The sequence below is a fragment of the Trichosurus vulpecula genome, chromosome 7 (assembly GCF_011100635.1).
Source record: "Trichosurus vulpecula isolate mTriVul1 chromosome 7, mTriVul1.pri, whole genome shotgun sequence".
NCBI classification, from domain to species: domain Eukaryota; kingdom Metazoa; phylum Chordata; class Mammalia; order Diprotodontia; family Phalangeridae; genus Trichosurus; species Trichosurus vulpecula.
This window is the reverse complement of record NC_050579.1, coordinates 50,664,961-50,685,815: the sequence shown is the minus strand read 5'-3', so window position 1 is coordinate 50,685,815 and position 20,855 is coordinate 50,664,961. Positions and strand designations below refer to the sequence as shown.

The following is a 20,855-nucleotide window of genomic DNA, read 5'->3' as shown; positions in this document are numbered from 1 at the left end:
TTTCAGTGGGGAGCAGCATCGGGAAGCCAAGTGATGATCTCTTCTCCTTGCCCAGGGGTGGGGAATCTGCAGTCTCAAGGCCACGTGTCTAGGGCCTTGGGTATAGCCTTTTGACTGGGTCCAAGTTTTACAGAACAGATCCTTTTATTAAGGGGATTTGTTCTGTGAAGTTTGGATTTGGTCAAAGGGCTGCACTTGAGGACCTAGAGGGCCTCGAGGCCACAGGTTCCCCACCCCTGTCCTTGCCTGTATCACTTCAGCGAACATCCTTATGCGAAATGACTCACAGAAATATCAGAGCCATCCACAGTATCGCATAGAGCTGCCAGCTTACTTTAGTGCCTGAACCCGACATAGGCCAAGTGCGAGGCAAGGATGTGGAAAGGTCAGAACAATGTCTCCTTCTGCCACTAGTAGAATGCGTGCTGTCCCGTGCATGGAGGAGAAGGGAGCTCATTCTTTGTAGCTAAAACTTTGACACTATTTTGAATTACAGTTTTTTCTGCTACTGAAAAAAAAAAGATTTATTAGAGTTGTACTGTTTGTGTAGGACCAGGAATTCTAAATAGGTTTTAAAGGGTCTTAAGGAAAAAGAATGCCTTCAGCTTTTTCCACTTGACTAGGAAAATTACAACTTCATATTTGCAACCCTTGACTTAATACAGTGTCAGCACCTCCATGAAACACTTTTGTCCAGCAGTTTATAATTCAAGCAGAAAGGTTCGCTCCAAGCCAAACTTTGGCATCCAAAGGCTTCAAGAAAATGGAGGGAAAAAGAGTGTGGGCTAATTCTAAGTTATAAAAGTGAGGGGGAAAGGGCATTTATAGAAAACTTCAAAAAATATTCCTAAGAATCTGAGACCGTAACTGAGGATTACTGAATTGAGACCCCATATTTCAGAATGTTAAAGTAACCCAGGGCTCCATCATTTCATTCCATTAATACAGGACTCGTATGTCATAATTGCTTCCATAAAGTCCTATGTTAGGACTAACTTCTAAATTAAAAAAAATTCCATTCATGGAAGAAAAAGACACATTATTGTGATTTCAAGATAGAATTCACATAGAGTGCTAATCGAAAGGCAGCATATCTACTCATTATAGGCCCCTAAGAAAACATCATGCAATGCTCGGACCACATCTGGAATACCAAATTCAGTTCTAGATGCTAAACTTCAGAAAGGATGTTGAAAACCTGAAGACCATCTAGGGCAGGAGTGGGGAACCTGTGACCTCAAGGCCACATGTGGTCCTCTAGGTCCTTAAGTGCAGCCCTTTGACTGAACCCAAACTTTACAGAACGAATCCCCCTTAATAAAAGAATTTGTATCTGTAAAAATTGGACTCAGTCAAAAGGTGAGACCCAGGGACCTAGAAGGCTACATGTGACCTTGAGGCCACAGATTCCTCACCTCTGATCTAGGGAATGCTGACTGAATTGGTGAGAGGACCGGACATCATGCCATTCGGAGTACTGGTTGAAAGAACCAGGGATCCCTAGGGTCTAGAAGAGGGGGCTCGAGGTGGGAGGGAGCACAGAATCTATTTTCAAATATTTTAAAAATCATCATGGGAAATTGGGGTTAGATGTGTTTCTTGATCCCACAGCACAGAACTAAGAGCAGGGGATGGAAGCTGCAGAGGATGAATACCTTCCCAACCCTCAAGGATCCTGAGCTCCTCCTCCTTCCCCATCTCCCTCAATCCATTATAGAGCATGCTACCAGATGCAGAGATAAACGAGACACACTTTCTACCCTCAGGGAGTTGAAAATCCTAGAGGAGGAAAAAAAAAAAGACAGCTACCACACATCCCAGCTTTTTTAGGACAATGCTGGTTTCAGGGAGAGGGAATGCACTTTAAGCAATGCTTAGCAAAAGGCATTTCCTTTGGATGACTATGTGTTCCATTTTTTAATAGTTAAATCACCATCGGCAACTCATGTAGAGAAATAACCCTAATGTTAGTTAGTATATCTTAAGTGAATAAGGAAGATCCAAAGAGCTGTGCTAGTTTATAGGATCACCTTTGGTTGGGGGTGGGGAGGGGATAAGAGGAGGTCTGATAGCAGAAGTCGTATTTGAGCTGGGCCTTGATAGATGCATAGATTTTAACCTGAAAGGGAAAGAAGGACTAAGCAGCTACTATGTGCCAGGCACTTTTACAAATATGATCTCATTGGATCCTTGCAGTAACTCTGTTTTTCAGTTGAGGAAACTGAGGCAAACAGAGTTAAGTGACTTGCCCAGGATCATACAGCTGGTAAGTATCTGAGGCCACATTTGAACTCATGACTCTAGGTCGAGCACTTTATCCACTGTACCATCTCCTGCTCCCAAGATGAAGGGAATGCAAAGAATGTCCAATGGTTTATGTCTGATGGGGCTTGGGGTCATGGGAAGGTAGTTTGGTTTATGTTGCTATCTACATTTATGCCCCTTTGTGAACAAAGTCTGGTAGCCAACCCTGCTGCACAAGAATGTATGATACCAACCAAAACAAAAGACCCTGAATTATTGGATCCGGGGAGAGATAGGGGTCTACATGCATTCAAATCTCCAGTGTACACAATCTTTTCTATGGTCAGAAAACAATAACTAGTTTACATTTGTAGACTAGGCATAGGTCATTATCTCTTTAAATCTTCAGTCCAATAAAACTCAACAAGTCTGTATTACATGCCTATGTTTTGTGTTGCATACCAGAGATAAAGAAACAAAAATGAAATAACTTCCCTCAAGGAATTTACATTCTACTGAATCTCCACAAAACCTGGTTGAAGGAGGATGCATATCTGCATTTGAAAGACTCAGAGGTTGACGGTTTTGTCCACTCTCAGCTCTTTCTATTACAATATCTTCAATTCAGTCCAAGAGACCTTTTTTAAAGTGTTAAGTGTGTGCCAAGCACTGTGCTAGGCACGGGGCAAAATAAAGCAGTCTATGACTCCAAAGAGCTTATATTCTCCTCTTTTCTTTTCAGTCCACAGAAGGGCCACATATATTCTCTGTATTGTCAATTACTCAAAAGAAACCATTCTTCTTGTGGATGTTTCCTTAGGATAGACTCCTAGAATTTTGAAGTTAGAACGGACCTCAGAATTCATTTGGTCCAATCCCTCACCTCAGTCAAGAATCCCATCTTCACTGACCATTCTGTTCTGCTAGAGGATCTCAGCACTGTTTTCTATTTCTTTATCTTTCTAGCCTCAGTGCCAAGGGAGCTTAATAATTAACTACTTACTGAATCGAATTAAACACCCATTACCTCCAAAGACACACATCTCAGTTCTAACCACTAACTAAAGTTTGTATTATTTCACTGTTGCTTCTATGATTGCCATCCATTGCTTCCACTTCTGTCCCCTGGAGCCAAAAAGAACAAAAGATTTATCCCTCTTCCACTTTTCCTTGCCACAGTCCTTCACGTTCCTATCTCCTTTAATCAGTTTTCCTAAGGCCCGGCCTCTCCTTCTACTGTTCTTACCATGTTATTGTTCAGTCATGTCAGAATCATTTGAGGTTTTCTTGGCAGAGATACTGGAGTGGTTTGCCATTTTCTTCTCCTACTCATTTGACTGGCGAGGAAACTGAGGCAAACAGGGTGAAGCGACTTGGCCAGGGTCACACAGCTCGTAAGGGTCTGAGGCCACATCTGAACCTGATTCCAAGCCTAGCCTAGACTGTTCTATCCGCTACACCACCAAGACTGTGCCAGCAGTTCATAAGATAAAGATAAAAGTATCTTATAGCTCATGTACTCCCATCCCCCATTTTTTTTAAAGATGAGGAAACTGAGGCTCAAGGAAGTTATAAGACTTTTTTCAAGACTAGTTAACTGTCACACCTGAGGTTTGAATCCAGGTCTTATTCCAAAGACAATTCCACTACACCTTGCTTCAGTCACCTGACTCAATTCAGCAATCTAGATGTGTTCTGAACAAAGCAAAGCAACACTGTAAAAGTCCTCTCTTTAGACATTGTACTTCAACTATTAGGTTTTTATTTTACTTTTTAAATTTTTTTGCTAAATTAAAAAAAATAGACGATCACTCCTGTTCAGAGAGGCCTACAAAGTAGGATTCCAAAGACCTTTAAATTGAGCCGGGAGAGGAGGGAGGGATGGAGGAAAGAATTCTGGGGCGCCCAAAGAAAACCCTGGGCTTATGTCCCCCTGCCATGACGTCAGCACGAATAGGGGCGGGGTATGGAAGCAAAACCCGCCCCCAGATTTTTTTTTTTTTGTGGGGATTGAGGAGCGGAGTAAGAGCATTCAGTAGGAGCGCAAGGGATGCGGCAAGAGAGGTTACTGGGACATCCCGAGAGCTGGGGAAGCCGCTAGAGAATAGACCGGCTCCGGGGGCCACTTACCTGGTTAAAGGGGGCGGCGATGAGTCCTGGTTCCCAGGTTTTGGAGCCTGGACCCCCCGACTTGTCTTTATCTTTCTTGGGTCCCATGCAAAGGGCTGCAGAAGCACCCGCTTCTGGCTCTGCTGAAGGAGTCTGAGCGTCCCGCTTCCATAGTAACCAGAGCGCCGCCCAACCCTACTCCCCGTAACCCCCCTCCCCACCCAGTCCCATTCTAGAGTCCGGGCTCAACTGCTGCGGTCTCCCCTAGCAACGGAGAAGTAGCCTTAGCTGCCTAAGCTCCTGGAAGGCAGCCTGGGAGGGAGGAGACTGGGGTTTGAATCCTGCTCCCTCCAGGACCAGTGACTTTGGCGAAGTCACTGCCTTCCCTGGCTTCGCTTTGCTGAGCCGTAAAATGGGAAGAGGAGGTGTTTGGACAGGTGATCTCTCAGACGCAGCAGCTCAGTTCGAATATTTTACGTGGGGTCTTCGGCGACCCCACCCCCAACACTCAGAGTAAAGTGGTCCAAACTCAGACCCTCGCTGAAGAGCGCACGATGCCCCAGCAGCCGGTCCCTGCCCCAGAGGAGTCACCTTCTCCTGGGAGCCTCGGCGCAGGCACAAGGCTTGGTGCCGGGGACTCCGAGAGGCCGTTTGAAACGGAATGGGGATGGATGATGGGTGGGATGGTGGAGGGGAGGACGTAGAGGAGAGGGAAGAAAAGGGGGGAGGGGAGGAGAAGAAGAGAGGAAGAAGAGGAGGGGGAGGAAGGGGAAAGGAGGAGGAAGAGGAAGAAGAGGGGAGGAGAAATGGGGGAAAAAGAGGAGGAGGAGAAAGAAGAAGGAGGAGGGGGAGAAGGGGAAAGTAGAGAGGGAGGACAAAGGGGAAGAAAAGGGGGACAAGAAGGGGAAGAAAGATAGGGAAGAGAGAGAAGAGGGGAAGAAGATAAAATAAAAATTCACAAAATAAGATACATAGGACTACAAAAGAAACCAATTATACTGAAAGTTATATAAAAATGTGCATACCCTTTGACCCAGCAACACCACTTCTAGGGCTGTATCCCAAACAGATCATACAAGTGGGAAAAGGACCCCATGTCCAAAAATATTTATAGCAGCTCTTTTTGTGGTGGCCAAGAACTGGAAATCAAGAGGATGCTCTTCAATTGGGGAATGGCTGAACAAGGTGTGGTATAGTAATGGAATACTATTGTGCTATAAGAAATGGGAAGCAGATGGGCTTCAGAAAAAACCTGGAAAGACTTGAACTGATGCTGAGTGAGGGGAGCAGAACCAGGAGAACATCATACATAATTACAGACACACGGTGTCTGTGATGACTGACTTTGACAGACTTGACTCCTCTCATCAATGCAAGGTTCTGAGACAGCTCCACAAGACTCATGATGGAGAAAGCAATTCACATCCAGAGAAAGAATTAGGGAGTCTGAATGCAGATTGAGGCAAACTATTTGCTGTCTCTCTCTTTTTTCTTTTTTGGTTTTGTTTCCTCTTTCTCATGGTCCATTCCATTGGTTATAATTCTTCTTTACAACTTGACTATTATGAAAATAAGTTTAATGTGAAGGTACATGTAGAACCTATATATTACATGCCATGGGGGCGGGGAGGGGGGAGAAGAGGGAGGGGGAGAAAATTTGGAACTCAAAAACTTGTGGAACTCAGTGTTGTAAACTAAAAATAAAAAAAAAATAAAAAAAAGAAAATTATAAAAAAATTTTAAACAAATTCATGGACCCCCGGTGAAGAAATCATTTCTGACTCTTCTTGACCCCATTTAGGGTTTTCTCAGCAAAGATATTGAGTGGTTTGCCATTTCCTTCTCCAGCTCATTTGACAGATGAGGCAAGTAAGGCAAACAGGGTGAAGTGACTTGCTCAGGGTCACACAGCAAGTAAGTGTCTGAAGCCAGTTTTGAACTCAGGAAGATAAATCTTCATGGTTCCAGGTGCAGCACTCTGTGCGTTATGGCACCACTTAGCTTCCCCAACATTTATGTAGCATGTTCTATGTGCCAGACACAGTGCAAAACGCTTTACAGTTATCTCATTTGATTCTCACGTCAACCCTAGGAGGCAGGTGCTTTTCTTATAGCAGTTGAAGAAACAGGTAAATGGGAGTTAAGTGGCTTGCCCAGGGTTACACAGCCAGTACGCATCAGATTTGAACTCAGGTCTTCCTGACGCCAGACCCAGTGCTCTATACAATGGGCCCTAAGACTAGTCAACTAGATAGGGCACATTGCCTCTCCATCAGGAAAGCATAATTTATAGTATATATACATATGATATATAATGGTGATATATACTATACGTACTACATGTGTATTATATAATATAGATACTATATGTGCACATGTGGATATATAATGTGTATGTAATTTATGTTAATATGTGTGATATATCACATATAATTGTATATATTGTATAGATCACACGTATGCATATATATGCATAAAATATACCGAATATAATATAATGTGCAATAAACAGCAATGTGTAATGTATAACATATATATTATATATGATTAATATACATCATATAATGTATAATATATGTCATTCAATACACATTTATATGTATCAGTACACTATGAGCCAGGCACGGCGCCAAGCACTGGGGATACAAAAGAGGCAATAGATAGTGCCTGTCCTCCAATGGGGGACACAACATGCAAATGGATATATACAAAACAAGCAGTGTACAGGATAAATAGGAAATAATTAAAAGAAGGAAAGCAGTGTAATTAAGAGGGGTTAAGGATTCTCGTAGAAAGTGAGGTTTGAGTTGGGACTTAAAGGGAGACAAGGAGGTCAGTAGTCAGAGTAGAGAGGGAGAATGTTCCAGGCATGGAATGGAGAATATAATATTAATATTATAATCATATGCAATATGTAATAGCAATATGATATAATAGCATATATGAGATACATGTAAGAGAGAATATCGACATTATATATCATATATGATGTGTTATATAATACATGGTTTGTACATATATTATACAATGCACATAATCATTATATATAATGTATACACTATACATTGTCATTTATCATACATTATTATATATTATATTATAATCACACATTATATAGTACATATTTTTGTATATACATATATGCATACATACATATACACACATGATTTGAGGAGGGGAAACCAGAAAGGTTTCCGTAAAAGTTGGCACATCATCTGAGCCTTAAAGGGTGTAGAGCAGGGGTGAGAAACCTGGGGCCTCAAGGCTGCATGTGGTCTTCTAGGCCTTTTGACTGAGTCCAAGTTTTACAGAACAAATTTTTTTTATAAAGGGGATTTGTTTTGTGAAGTTTGGATACAAAGGGCCGCACTTGAGGACCTAGAGGGTGACATGTGGCCTCGAGGGGCGCAGGTTCCTCACCCCTGGTAGGTACGAAGAAGTAGAGTTTAGGGTGGTGAACCTTCCAGGAAGCAGAAGTGGCAAACCCCAGTGTTGGTCCCCTGCTTTTCCATTTTCACCGTCTTCCTTCAGGAGCATTTTTCTGTTTATTTTCTCATGTTTCTGTTCACCCAACACTATCCCATCTCTTTCTATAATAACTTGGTTTAGACCGAAGCTCTTTGGAGGAGCTATAAAGGTAAATAGGACATTAATTTCTGCCTTCACTTTGTTCACCGTCTATTTCGTGGATACCTGAATCACCTGTTATTTCCCACCACAACCCTTTTATTACTTAAATAGTCTCCTGGTATTGCTGTGGCCTAAATTTTATTAAATTAAAGAAAATTAGTACATTGTATTTAAAACATCTTAAATGGACAGGGGTGATTGCTTTGTACTGTGAAACAAAAAAGGATGACCTTGGCTTTAATGAGAATTTCCAGCTCTGCCAGGGTGGCATTGGCACAGTAGGCATATATTCTGCTACTGGAAGCCTTTCTACTTCTTAAGAACTGTCAGAACTAGCATGGTGCCTGCAAGAACCCTCATTATTTATCAAGGGAGCTAAAAAAATTCTCTACTTGTAGCATTCCCTTTGGACTATTCCCATCTTTAATTCACAGCTTGAGTTTCCCAGGAGATATGACTGTTTCTGCAGGTTCAAGGTACTGTGGGGGAGGGTCTATATTTCTAAAATTATAGCTCACAAGTCCCAATTTGACCTACTTAACACAATTAGCATTCAGGCATTTATTGAAATGGTCCAGATATTTCTTTTCTCATGTTGGTCCCAAGCTGCTCCTCCGAAGGGCTGCATCCTTGCTGGGCAAGTCAACCAGCTGGGCTCTCCAGGCCTTCTCTCTGCAACTCAATATTTTGGACCTACTCTCAGCTGAGCAGAGCATTTCCTACTGGGTAGATCTCTTTGTTGCAAGACATCATTGTTGATGGAGCTGGAAGAGGAAAGGGAAGGGGAAGGGAGGGAAAAGAAATCCTCTTCCTTCCCCATACTCTAGTCTACAATCATCTCAAGTAAAAAGGTGAGAAGAAATTCCCTCTCAAGAGCTGGGTTCTTTTCCATAGATGGTTCTCTTCTGGATGACTGACTCCTCAGAATTTGTTCTTGTTTCTTAAGGTAACCAGGGCCCCAGCTTGATCCTTGCAGTTGATTGAGGAATTTATTCACACCTCTTAAAAGAGTAAAGAAGTATAAACACATGTTCTTTAGGCTGGCCAAGGTCTGAAAGGATCATATCTTTTAAAAGTTGCAAATGTGCCGCTCAGAGATTGAAGAACTTCTCACTATGTTGTCTGGTTGTAGGAAAACTCCTTAACACCTCTTTTACACCTCTTTTCACACACAAAGAGCTAGAATGCCAAATAGAACAGTCAAAGCTAGACTGAGGAAGTAGCATTTGATCTGGGTTTTGAAAGATGTGCTGGAATTTCACAGGTGGAGGAGGAGTGCTTAGACCCGTGCTTGGCACATAGTAATGTTGACTTGGCTGTGAGAAGAGCCATTATCGGCATCTGGACCAGGACGGGCAAAAGTATGGAAATGGGGACATATCAGAACAATCCATGTAACAACTTACAGGCCATTTTGGCTGGAGGTGAGGAAGGTCATCCCTCCTAGAAATGGGAACCTCTCCAGAGCCCTGAGGACCTTATTTCCACTTTATTCTGGGGAAAGTGAAGAATCCCTATATTTCATGATATTGAATGGGAACCTCATGGAATAATTGGATTGTCGTAGTGTTTTCTCTATGGAATTAGGGATCGGGACTGGATCTATGATTTTACCTGGTTAAATACCAAAAATAGAAGTGAAATAGCCAGGGTTGATCATTTTATCTTAGGCAGAGAAAAGCCCTAGTCAAAGAGGCCCTGCCAAAAGCAAGGAGAAAAAAAGCATTACCATCTGTAGTGCATTTATGATTTTTTGAGTATAATAAATTGTTTCCCCCACTAAATATGGGTTTAAATTTTATAAGTATATACTTTACTACATAAATTTTCCCACATGTCAGTGGCTGAGACAAAACTGTGCCCAATTTGGCGAATTGACTTTCACATACCCAAGTTCTTACTGATTTGTTTGATCCAAGCTTCGCATTCGAAAATTTGCATTTACCCCCATCTTGGTTCTCGGAAGATTATCTGCCTGCAGAAATGTGTTGTCTATTTTCAGAGCTATTATATGGATGAAATGCTGTTTTAGAAGTTTCACACTTTGATCCAGCCCTTTCCATTTAATGAGGTGTGAGGTTTGCAGGGATTATTTCTCAGGAAGGAGCAGGTTGAACTTCCCCTCTTGGAATCCCTCCCCTGCCCCCTTAAGTCCATGTAAGAGATTAGAATTTCTAATATCATTAGCTTCAGCTAGAAGCCTTGCTAACCAACAGTGGCTAATTAATCAATCGCTCGCCTCTGGCTTTGAGAACCTGCTTGCCTCTGACCAAGAACATCTGCAGATTTTATCTGATTAGGAGTATTATGGTACAATGATATCTAGCATTTATATAGTGCCTTTCAGGTTTGCAAAACCTTAAATTACAAATCTTATTTGCACGACTATGATTTACATATTTTATAAATATTATCTCACTTCATCTTCCCAACTACTGTGGGAGGTAGGCCCAATAGATTATCTCCATGTTACAGAGAGGCAGGCAGAGGTTAAGTAACTCACCAAGGGCCACAAGGGCCACACGGCCAGTAAATGTCCGAGACGAGATATGATGGCCCCAGGCCCAGTGCATCCATGTACTCTCAGTACCTGGCTACCATGTAACAGTGAAAACTGGAATCAGATGGCCTGCGTTTGGATCCTAATTCTGTCACTTTTTTCCTATCTGTGTGAACTTGGGCAAATGACACAACTTCTCTGGGTATTAGTTTCTTCATCTGTAAATTGAGGGGGTCAGATTTGATGACTTTAAAGGTAACTTACAGCTTCAGACCAATGGATACTTCATACCCTTCTTTGGTAACTTTTACATTTAGCACAAAGTTTATCTTCTTTTTTTCCCCCTCTGATGTGAACTTCACCACAATAAAATATGCTTTGGTAACCTTTGAAAGGAAATAAGTACTGACATTTATAGAGCACTTTAAAATCTGCAAACCACTTTGCATATATGATCTCATTTGATGCCCACAGCCACCCTATTAGGAAAGGGTTATTGCTGTCCCCATCTTCCACATAGGTAAACCAAGGCTGAGGGAGGTTCAGTGAGTTACCTCGAGGCACCTACCTAAGAAATGACTGACTTGGGTCTGTCCCTATTGAGTCCAAGGCCCCAGCCACCCCACCCCACCCCCACCCCGGGCTACCTTGGTATTCTGTTGGAAGACTAAGCCTCCCATCTGCTTCAGGGTGTGGGACATATGGAGCTGATTACACCTGTGCTCCACAGTCAGCACCAGCTTCCTATTCCGTTGTGAGGATAATTTAAGGTGTTGACTTTAATCTTTAAAGTTTTTCATTGTTGGGAAGCCCGTTACCCCAGAAATCACATCTCTCCTTATGCATCATCATGGCAATTGTAGTCAGCTGCAGTTCTCATGTTAACAGTCCTGAGATGAATTGTGGGGAGTCTGAAATCAGGACACTTTCTCAAAATGATCCCGGGAACTCTCTCCCTCTCTCAATGGGAAATGCAAAATAGGAAGCTGATAGTTTCTATCTTAAATTCCTTGTCGCACATGTCACATAACCCACGGGGCTTTGGTTCTATTATTAAGAGCTGTTGATTTATATCTTTTTTCTAAACTTGTGGTCCCTGGGTTTAGAATACCAAATTATTTTCAATGAATCAGATAAATAACAGTCACATAAATTAGAGATGGACAAGTCTGAAAATTCATCTGTTTCATATTTGTTAGTGTGGGAGTTTTCTTTCTAGTATTCTCTCAAGTTTTCCTTTGAATCTAATTTTAAATGTCTCCAGTGAAGGGAATTCCCGTAATTCCTTTGGGAACTATTTCATAATCCATAATTTATGATAAAGCAATTCTTTTATAAGTTCAGAAAAAAGATTTGATTTCTTAATGTTATGCCATTATTCCCTAATATATTCCCACTACTTATAACTCTGTACTGTGTTAAATCATTTCTCTTACTTCCTAGAGTCTTCACCATTCAAATATAGGATTTGTAGGCTGTGATATGCAAGAAAATATTTCTATCTTACAGTCTGGGAAAATTCCTACGATGGCAGGCCATTGTGCAGAGGTTTTGGATCTAGAGTTGGAGAGGGCTTTCATTTCAGTTCAAGGCCCGTTTCAGAAACTGAAGCCCAAGAAGGTTGAGTAGATAGAGTGCTAGGCCTGGATTCAGAAAGACCTGTTATGTAACCCTGACAAGTCACGTAAGCACTATCTACCTCAGTTTCTTCAGCTGTAAAAGGAGGTCAAGCTGTTCACCACTTTTCTTCTTTCTTGACTCAGAAAACAGTAGGCAATTCAAGTGTTCCTGAGCAAATGACGGGGGTATCATGAGAATTAGAAGGGACATTCTAGACAGCTAAGCATCGCAGTGGACAGACAGAGTGTTGGACTTGGAGTCAAGAGGAACTAAATTTAATCTTGCCTCAGCTATTGAGTAGCTGTGTGACACTGGTCAAGTCACTTAATCCCTCTTGGGATCAGTTTCCCCATCTGTAAAATGATGATACCACTAAATCTGCTTCATAGGTTGCTATGAAAACACATGAGATTTTATATATATGTATGTATGTGTATGTACACACATATATATGTAAAATTTTAATTATTATATTTAGCTATATATAATCATATATAACATTATATATTTAATTATATTTAATTACACAATTATAATTATTATATACAAAATTCAGACCTGAGATTATATACATATGAATACACACAATATGTATGTATGTGTATATATATATATATATATGTGTGTGTGTGTGTGTGTGTGTGTATGTGTGTGTGTGTGTATGTATATAATTTTGCAAATCTTGAAGCACCATACAAATGCTAGCTGCTAATATTGTTATGGGCCATCTAGTCCAATCCCTTACCTGAGAATGAAGAATGAATTCTCAGTAGCCCATCGCTAAGTAGAGATTGGTGAAGCCTCCATTTGAATACGTCCAGTGCTGGGAAACTCACTGCTTCACGAGACAAATCGTTCCATTTTGGGGCAGCTCCAATGGGAATGAGTGTTTCATGTCAACACAGAACTCTTCTCTACACCAGCAGCTTCTTTCATCTCCTAATAGTTAAAATTGGCTTGAAATAAGACGCCGAAATAAAGGAAGAGATGAAATGGGGCTGTCCATTTTAGTTTGCTTGTCAAGCCATCTCTTCCATCAACATTTTTTCTTTTGTTTCCCTTATTCTTCCTTCTAGTCCATAAGCAACTTTCAGGGGTTGAGAGGCCCAACACGTTGCCTTTCAGATGCACTCTTTTGAAATGAGAACAGAGGGATCGTTTGTCTGTAACACTTCATGGGAAGCTCAAGATAGTCTGGTCTTTTTTGTTGTTGTTTATATCTTTCAGACTCATATCTTGTTTATTTATGAGTGGCACCGTGATGCAGTAGGAAGAATGGTGGCTAGAGTGCTGGGCCTGGAGTCAGGAAGACCTGAGTTCAAATTCAGGCTTAGACATTTACTGGTTGTGTGACCCTGGGTAAGCCATTTCACCCTAGTTGCCTCAGTTTCTTCATCTGTCAAGGAAATGGCAGACCACTCCGGTATTTTTGCCAAGAAATCCCCGAAAGAGTTCATGAAGATTTGGGCACGACTGAAAACCACAATGCAATAGGAAGAAAGGTGTATTTAAAGTCAGAGGAAATCACGCTTGTATTATTATTATGCTAGTATTGTATGTTTAATACTGACCTTAACTTATGGAGTTGGTGCTGAAAATCCTTCAGAGCTTCCATATTACATTGCATAGCCAATGATGGTTCTTAAAAAGGTTTACAAAGCACTTTATATCCATCATCTCATCTCACAATGATCCTGTGAAGTAGGTACTATCAGTAAGTCAGTTGACAAGCATGATTAAATGCGACTTTGTGCCAGGCTCTGTGCTAAGCACTTTATAATTGGATCCTCACAACAACCTTGGGAGGTAGGTGCTTTTATAATCCCCATTTTACCAATGAGGAAACTGAGGCAAACAGAGGTTAAGTGACAGGGTCGTGTAGCCGGTAAGTAGCTGAGGCTGGATTTGAATACAGGTCTTCCAGACACCAGGCCTGGTGTTCCACCCTCTGGGCCACTTAGTAAATGCTTTACAAATGCTTCTTGGGTAACTGACTGGCACGGGGTTACACTGCTAGAAAGTATCACGGGTGGGATTTTCATCTAGGTTTCCTGACTTCAGGCTCAGGCCTCTTCCTACTCTACCACATCATGTTCTTTTGCTCATAAGATAAAAAGAAAAACCCACTAAACTTCAACATTAGAGCCGAAGGAGACTCAAGAGGTCCATCGCCCAATCCCTTTAGTACATGAGGAAATGAGAGACTGAGATGAAATGACATGAATGGCGAACAGCAGACCTAGAAACCACCAAACCACGTCGGATGGCTCCAAGTGCAGCATCCTTCCTCCTGGACCAGGTCTTGTTTGGCATTAACTCTTTCAGCAGCTCTATGGTCCAGCCCAATTGGACTAGTAGCTATTCCCTGCTCTCACTCCACCTTCCTTTGCCTATTTTTCTGAGTTTTCCCACGTGTGTCTATTAAACACTAATGGTGCCATAAAGTTAGCAAAGTTCTTCCCTCATGAATACATGAATCAATGAATGAATAAAATCATTAAACACTTACTATGTGCCAGAATAGCTGCCGGGGAAATTTGGCTCATCTTCCTGAGTTCAAATCTGGCCTCAGATGCTAGCTGTGTGACCTTGGGCAAGTCACTTCACTCTGTTTTCCTCATCTGAAAACCTCCCAAAAAGGGGTCACAAAGAGTCGGACACAACTGAAACAACTGAACAACAAAAGGAGAAGTAACAATTGAGGAGAAAACAGAAGCAAGGAAGACAGTCTCTGCCCTCAAGGAGCTTATATTCTAATGGGGGAAGGCAACAGTAAAAAAAGGGAACTAGAGAGACGGAGGGGTATAAGTTAGGCAATATGATTTGGAAATGGCAAAAAACAGACAAGGAGGCCTGATAAGACCAAAGCTCACCTATCAGGGCCAGGAGTCCCAGGCATAGTCAAGGTTCCAATGACATGGGGAGGAGGAAGATGGCTGGAGTTGAGGAAGCATGGTTTGGACAGGGCCAGGTGGTGACAAGAAAGCTAGTTCTGGTTAAGATAAGAAGAAAGCTTAACCTACCAGCGCCAGGGGCGGAGTCCAGGTTACAGTGGGAGGGAGTGGAGGAGGCTAACCAGAGTGCATTGCAAGCATTATCTACATTTTACAGACTTTGAAACTGAGGCCATGAAAGACAATCTAAATAGCCCATAATTATTCAACAAAGAGGTATCAGATTTCAGATTCATATGCAAGACTGATGACTCTGAGTCTAGTGATCTTTGCTTTATGCCCTGCTGAATTCCTGTCTTCTTCCAAGTCAAGCTCAATTGATCCTTCAAGCAGAATGTGACCAATTTTCTATTTTCATAGCATACTTAATCTGGATCTCTCCTTGATCTCTATAGAATACTTGTGGTTGTATATCCCAGACCCTCACTATTGAATTTTGAGCTACAAGAGGATAAGGACTATAACATTTTCATCTTTGTTTCTATAGCATGCCTTTATAGGTATCAACGCACATTTAGTCGTTGACTTAAATTGAAATTTGTTGAGAAACATTTGTCATCTTTTTAAGGTTTTATAGTTGATAAACAAGCATTTCTTAAGGGTCTACTATGTGCCAGGTGCCATACTAGATTCTGGGAATACAAGTACAAAAGGAAGAAATGTCCCTCCTTTCAAAGAACTTAACGTTCTACATTCCATTAGATTGTAAGCTCCTTGAGGGCAGGAACTATATTTTGCCACTCTGTTCTACCAGTGCTTAGCATAGAGCCTGGGACAAAGTTAGTGCTTAATGTTTGTTGTTTATTGATTCTACTGGATGGGCTGGGGGTGGGGAAGATAAAGCCTATTCACAAATAAATGAATATAGGATATATATACACATATATAGACATACATACAGAGATACATATATACACATATAGATGTACATATACATATATACATATACAAACATAGATATAAATATGCACAGATACATACACAGGTACACGTATATACATATACACGTATGTATACATACACACATATATTTATGTAAAATGCAAAATGACCTGGGTAGGATGAAAGTACTAACAACTTGGAGAATCAGGGATATGTTTCTTGAAAGAAGGTGGCACTTGAATTCAACACTGATGGAAGTGAAGAGTCCAAGAGGGAGAGGTAAGGAGGGAGATCATTTTAGGCATGGGGGACAGCTTTTGCAAAATCATGGAGGTGGGAATTGGAATGCCTTGTACTTAGAACAGGAAGTACGCCAATTTTGCTGGCGTAAACAATATATAAGAAGGACTGATGTAAGATTAGCCTGGGAAGTGGGGTCAAGATGTGAACAGTTTCAAACATCAAGCAGATGATTCTGTATTATCCTAGGGGCACCAGGGAGCAATTAACTTGATTATGAGGATATTCCTGAAACAATCATAACAGGTGTAGGGCACTCATCTTATCTGTCCTTTCTTATTGTGACTAGATAGAATTTTGGGACAAGGGGAATGGTCTCTCTTGCCCTAATCATAATACACCTCACTCAGATTCCTCATGGTACAATGCACAGTGTGGTGGTGTTGTTCAGCCTTTGTTCTTGAAGAGGACCAATGACATCAGCAGGGTGATGTCTTTACTTGAAAGTGAACTGGATTTGAGTGAGGGAGAGCTGTGCAAAGTTATCAGCCTCACTCTCTCCTCCAGTGTCATCAGAGTACTGTTTTCATGTCAGAAGCCTTGGTTTCAGACCTCACCTCTGGACCTCAGTTTCTACAACTGGGAAAGGAGGGGGTTGGACTAGGTAGGTGGTCTCTATAGTCTCTTTCATTCTAGATCTGTGACTTCTTAAGGAAACAGTTTTGATACCAATTTTTCAAACCTTCCTGTCATCCTGGAGACATTTAAAAATAAAAATGAAGAACAGTATAGGGAAGAATTCCAAAGAAACCTTCACAATCAAATCTCTGATGCATGAGGAGGAAGTTGATGACAAGAATCATAAACCCAGAAATGAAATTATTCCAGCAACCTTACAAAAACCATTCACCAGAACTACCGGCAGCACTGCTGCTAACCATAGCACTGAAGACACCCAACTTGCCTGGCTTCCTTTTCTTTCTGGATCAAACCATTTCATTCTTCCACTACTTCTTTTATGGAAGCCAAGGGTCCCTTACTTGCCTACCTAAGTAATGGCCCCATGGACTATAATATTTCATTTCTCCAAAATACTACCCCAGCCTTGTCTTAGCTTTGCTTTCTCTCCACATTTATGCTTCATTTTTGCTTTCATGCATGGAAATGTCTTCTATATGTTCCTTGCTTATTCCTTGTAATTTCTAGCATTCTATTTTTTTTTGCAGTTGCAATAAAGTTAAACAATTTTTCCCTCATCCACATTTTAAAAGTGTTATGATTTGTCTTGCATAATGCCATGCATTCCACCTGAGCCAACTGTCTTACTGCTTTTAAGTCAAGCCAGTCTTTCCCTGCTGTATGTTGGGGTAATAACCATCACCAATTCATCCCACTAAGTGTATTCCTCATTTTATGGAAGTTATTTTTATTGAAGTTATTTAGAGCTCAGATTACTTGCTTTGTGCCCCTAATCCATTTTCCCTTTTTTATTCTGGTTGAAATTTGAAACCCTCTTAAGCTAATGTCATTGTTTTTAAAACTGTCCTTAAGAGCTCCTTTACTTACCATTGCCCTCTGAATCAATGGAACATAGACTCATGGAGGATCCCAGAACCTCATCATAGAACTAGTAGGAACTTCCTGAGATCAGCTTGACCCAACAGGATGCCATCTTAATTGTTTGAGACAATACTTTGAAATCTAGAGGGACAAAAAACCCCCAACCAACCAACCAAAAGAACCAAAGAAACAAACAAACAAAAACAAACAAAAAGAACCGAATGAAACAAACAAAAAAAATCTCATTTCGTACTTCTTGATAGTAACAATGGTTACATCAATAAGAAAATAATTGCATGGATCTATGATTTAAGTCATGCAGACACTCCCTTTACCTACAAAGATTATAACCCCTCTATGTTACATGAGTATTCTCCTTGCTGAAAAATTCAACACTCAGTTGTCAACAACCTCCTGCTCTACTCTCTACTCTTTGAGTCACCTTGGACAAACTATTTCACCCTTTAAGTTTTCTGTTTTCTCATCTGTAAAATTAGTGGGTTGGACTAGAGTTTTTTTTTTAGCTCCAATGTGTAGGATTATATTAACAACCTGATGGCATTTAAAGCCCTTTCCAATCTGGTCCCAACTGAGTTTTCCATACTTAATATATATTACTCTCTTCCAGATATTCCATGAAATAAAGACACGATTATAAATATAAGGGTGAGACTCCATACCAGGAAGACCTTAAGGAACTAGAATCCTTAGGAAGAACTAAAGGAAAGGCAATGTTGCCCATTTTACTAATCTAGGAAGAAAAAAAATAAATTAATGCAGGTCAAAAAGACAACGGAAGAATCCTCCAGCAAAGAGCCTGGATAAATCTCTTCAAGATGGATGCAAACAGTACAATCAAAGACATTATTATCCACCACATGAGAAGGGTACTGAGCACATATGTGGAGTGTAGAAAGTGTGCTAGCTGAAGGTCACATGTTAATAGACAACAAAGAATCTGTACTGGAGAAACCATTCAGACCCATTTACTATGGGAACCGCCTCCAATATAAAACACAAATTCTGTCTAGTGGAGCCACACCCTGGGTTGACTTCCTTCTTGTGTGTGGGGCTCAGTATCACTCATGGGAAATGAACAATGCATTGAGAATTACAGGCAAAGACGGGGCTGGGAGGAGGAAACAGATGGAGTTGGCTGCTTGGGGAATATTAACACTGCTGTTGTCTTAAGGCAATGCTAAAGACACCTAACATGATGGAAAAGAATACAGCATTTGGGCTCAGCAGACTGGAATTCAGACCCTAGCTCTGCTACTTACTACCTGTGTGACCCTGGGCAAATCCCTTTGCCTCTTTGGGACTCTATTCTCACTTCTGGGTGTGTTGGATTAGAGCAGTGGTATGAAAGTCATATAGAAATGGGGCCACTAATCCATGTGTGAAGATCCCTGTGGGTTCCAAATTGATATAGTTTTTAGATGTAATGTTATCTGTTTTGTTATATTTTTATTGTGTTAAATATTTCCCAATTACATTTTAATTTGGCTTGGGCCCACTTGGGGGTATTATGTGTATACACACATATGTATATATATATATATGTATGTATGTATGTATATGTGTGTATACACACACATATGTATTTCTCTGGATTAGGACATTTTTCTAAGGTCCTTTTAGACCCCCACCCTCTAACCCTGTGGTAAGTAGACATGGAAGACAAACCCTACAATAAGAAAGGCAAGGAGTTGTGGGATATTTAAGCTACTAAAAATATAAACTGCTGTGCTAAGCAGATGGAAATTTTGGCCAAATAGGAGAAAATTAATTTTGTTTAACCTAGAACGCTTTTATCACTATTCTTATTTTTGCCGCCTTTGGCATTCAAATGCAGACATGACTAGATAACCTCTAAAATTCCTTTCAAAAACCCAGAGATCTTGTGATTCTGATACAAACATCATTTTAAAAAGCATCACAGAGTTTAGTTTCATACCTAACTTGCCTTAATTGAAAAATATGTGACTTTTCTCTTCCTAATCTAGTTGTGTCATCTAATACCAATTCAAATCCTAATGTGGAATCATCTGTTCTCTTAGAAAACCAGGCACCTTTGTTTTCATTAAACAATTTCATTTTAAACCAGAAAGAATGAACATAAAAGGTCTTCTCTTTCTAATGCTCCCTTCATTTTGCAATTGTGTTCCTTTTTGCATACGAAGAGGTACAAGGTCCATGAATTCTTTGAACCCACATTCCTTTCCCACTTGGTTCATCTGTCCCTGGAGACCTCAGACTTCTTGAGAACATGGCATGTGCTTTCAATGGTCTTAGGTTGACTGCTGGAGGATCAAACTGAGATAAATATGTCTTCTGGAATTCTTAAAGTTCAGCACAGATTTTAAACTCAGAATGTTGTGGTTCTTAAATCAAAAGCTAATTTGCCATCCCTTCCTGCTCACCCCCATTCTGTATCATCACTGCGAGCCTGATTAAAACCAGAAATGATGGCCACAATGAGCAAAGTCTTCTCTTGTGGCTTAATGGAGAAGCCTGGTCACCGTCTCAAGAGAAAAAGTGAAACAATGATCCCCGCTTTATTTTTTGCCTCCATACATGCCAAATGAGAATCTTTGGATATCTACAATAATCGTGATAATGATGATAATCCCAATAGTAATAACAGAATTTAGATTGGGCTTTAAGGTTTGCAAGGCACTTTACATATCCCATTGAATCCCCCCCCAACAACTCTGTGAGGTAGGTCCTATGATTTGTTAGAGGTGGACCACAGAGGCCCTCTAATCTAACCCCCTCATTTTGTTGATGTTGAAGGTGGCGTCCAGGGACTTTATGTAGGTTGATAACAGGGCTAGGATTTAAACCCAGGTGCTTCAATCCTTGAATGAGTGTTGCCAAAATATTAAACTGCCCTCCCCTTCCACTTCATATATGTCCTGCAGCTCAGGATAGCAATATCAGGCCCTGTAAGAACCTTTCAGAAAATCCAATCAAAAGAATGGTGCCAGTGACTAATCTTATGTCAGTAAAAGTCCTAAATTACAGACTGTGAATGGCCTGCACATACAGTCACTGCTGCCCATGCTGTCACTTGTCACTGGGTCATAGTCCTATTTATCAGAAGGAACCCCATC

At 40.9% G+C, this 20,855-nt stretch overlaps 1 protein-coding gene across 1 annotated transcript in view; it reads right to left on the bottom strand.

Moving 5' to 3' along the window:
- SPAG17 (sperm associated antigen 17) overlaps positions 1-4,461 on the bottom strand; it is a 263,389-nt gene extending 258,928 nt beyond the window's left edge. Inside the window, exon 1 of the mRNA XM_036767111.1 lies at positions 4,375-4,461. Within this exon, the coding sequence (XP_036623006.1) occupies positions 4,375-4,461 (87 nt within the window). The remainder of the gene's footprint in view (positions 1-4,374) is intronic.
- Between the last annotated feature and the right edge of the window lie 16,394 nt (positions 4,462-20,855).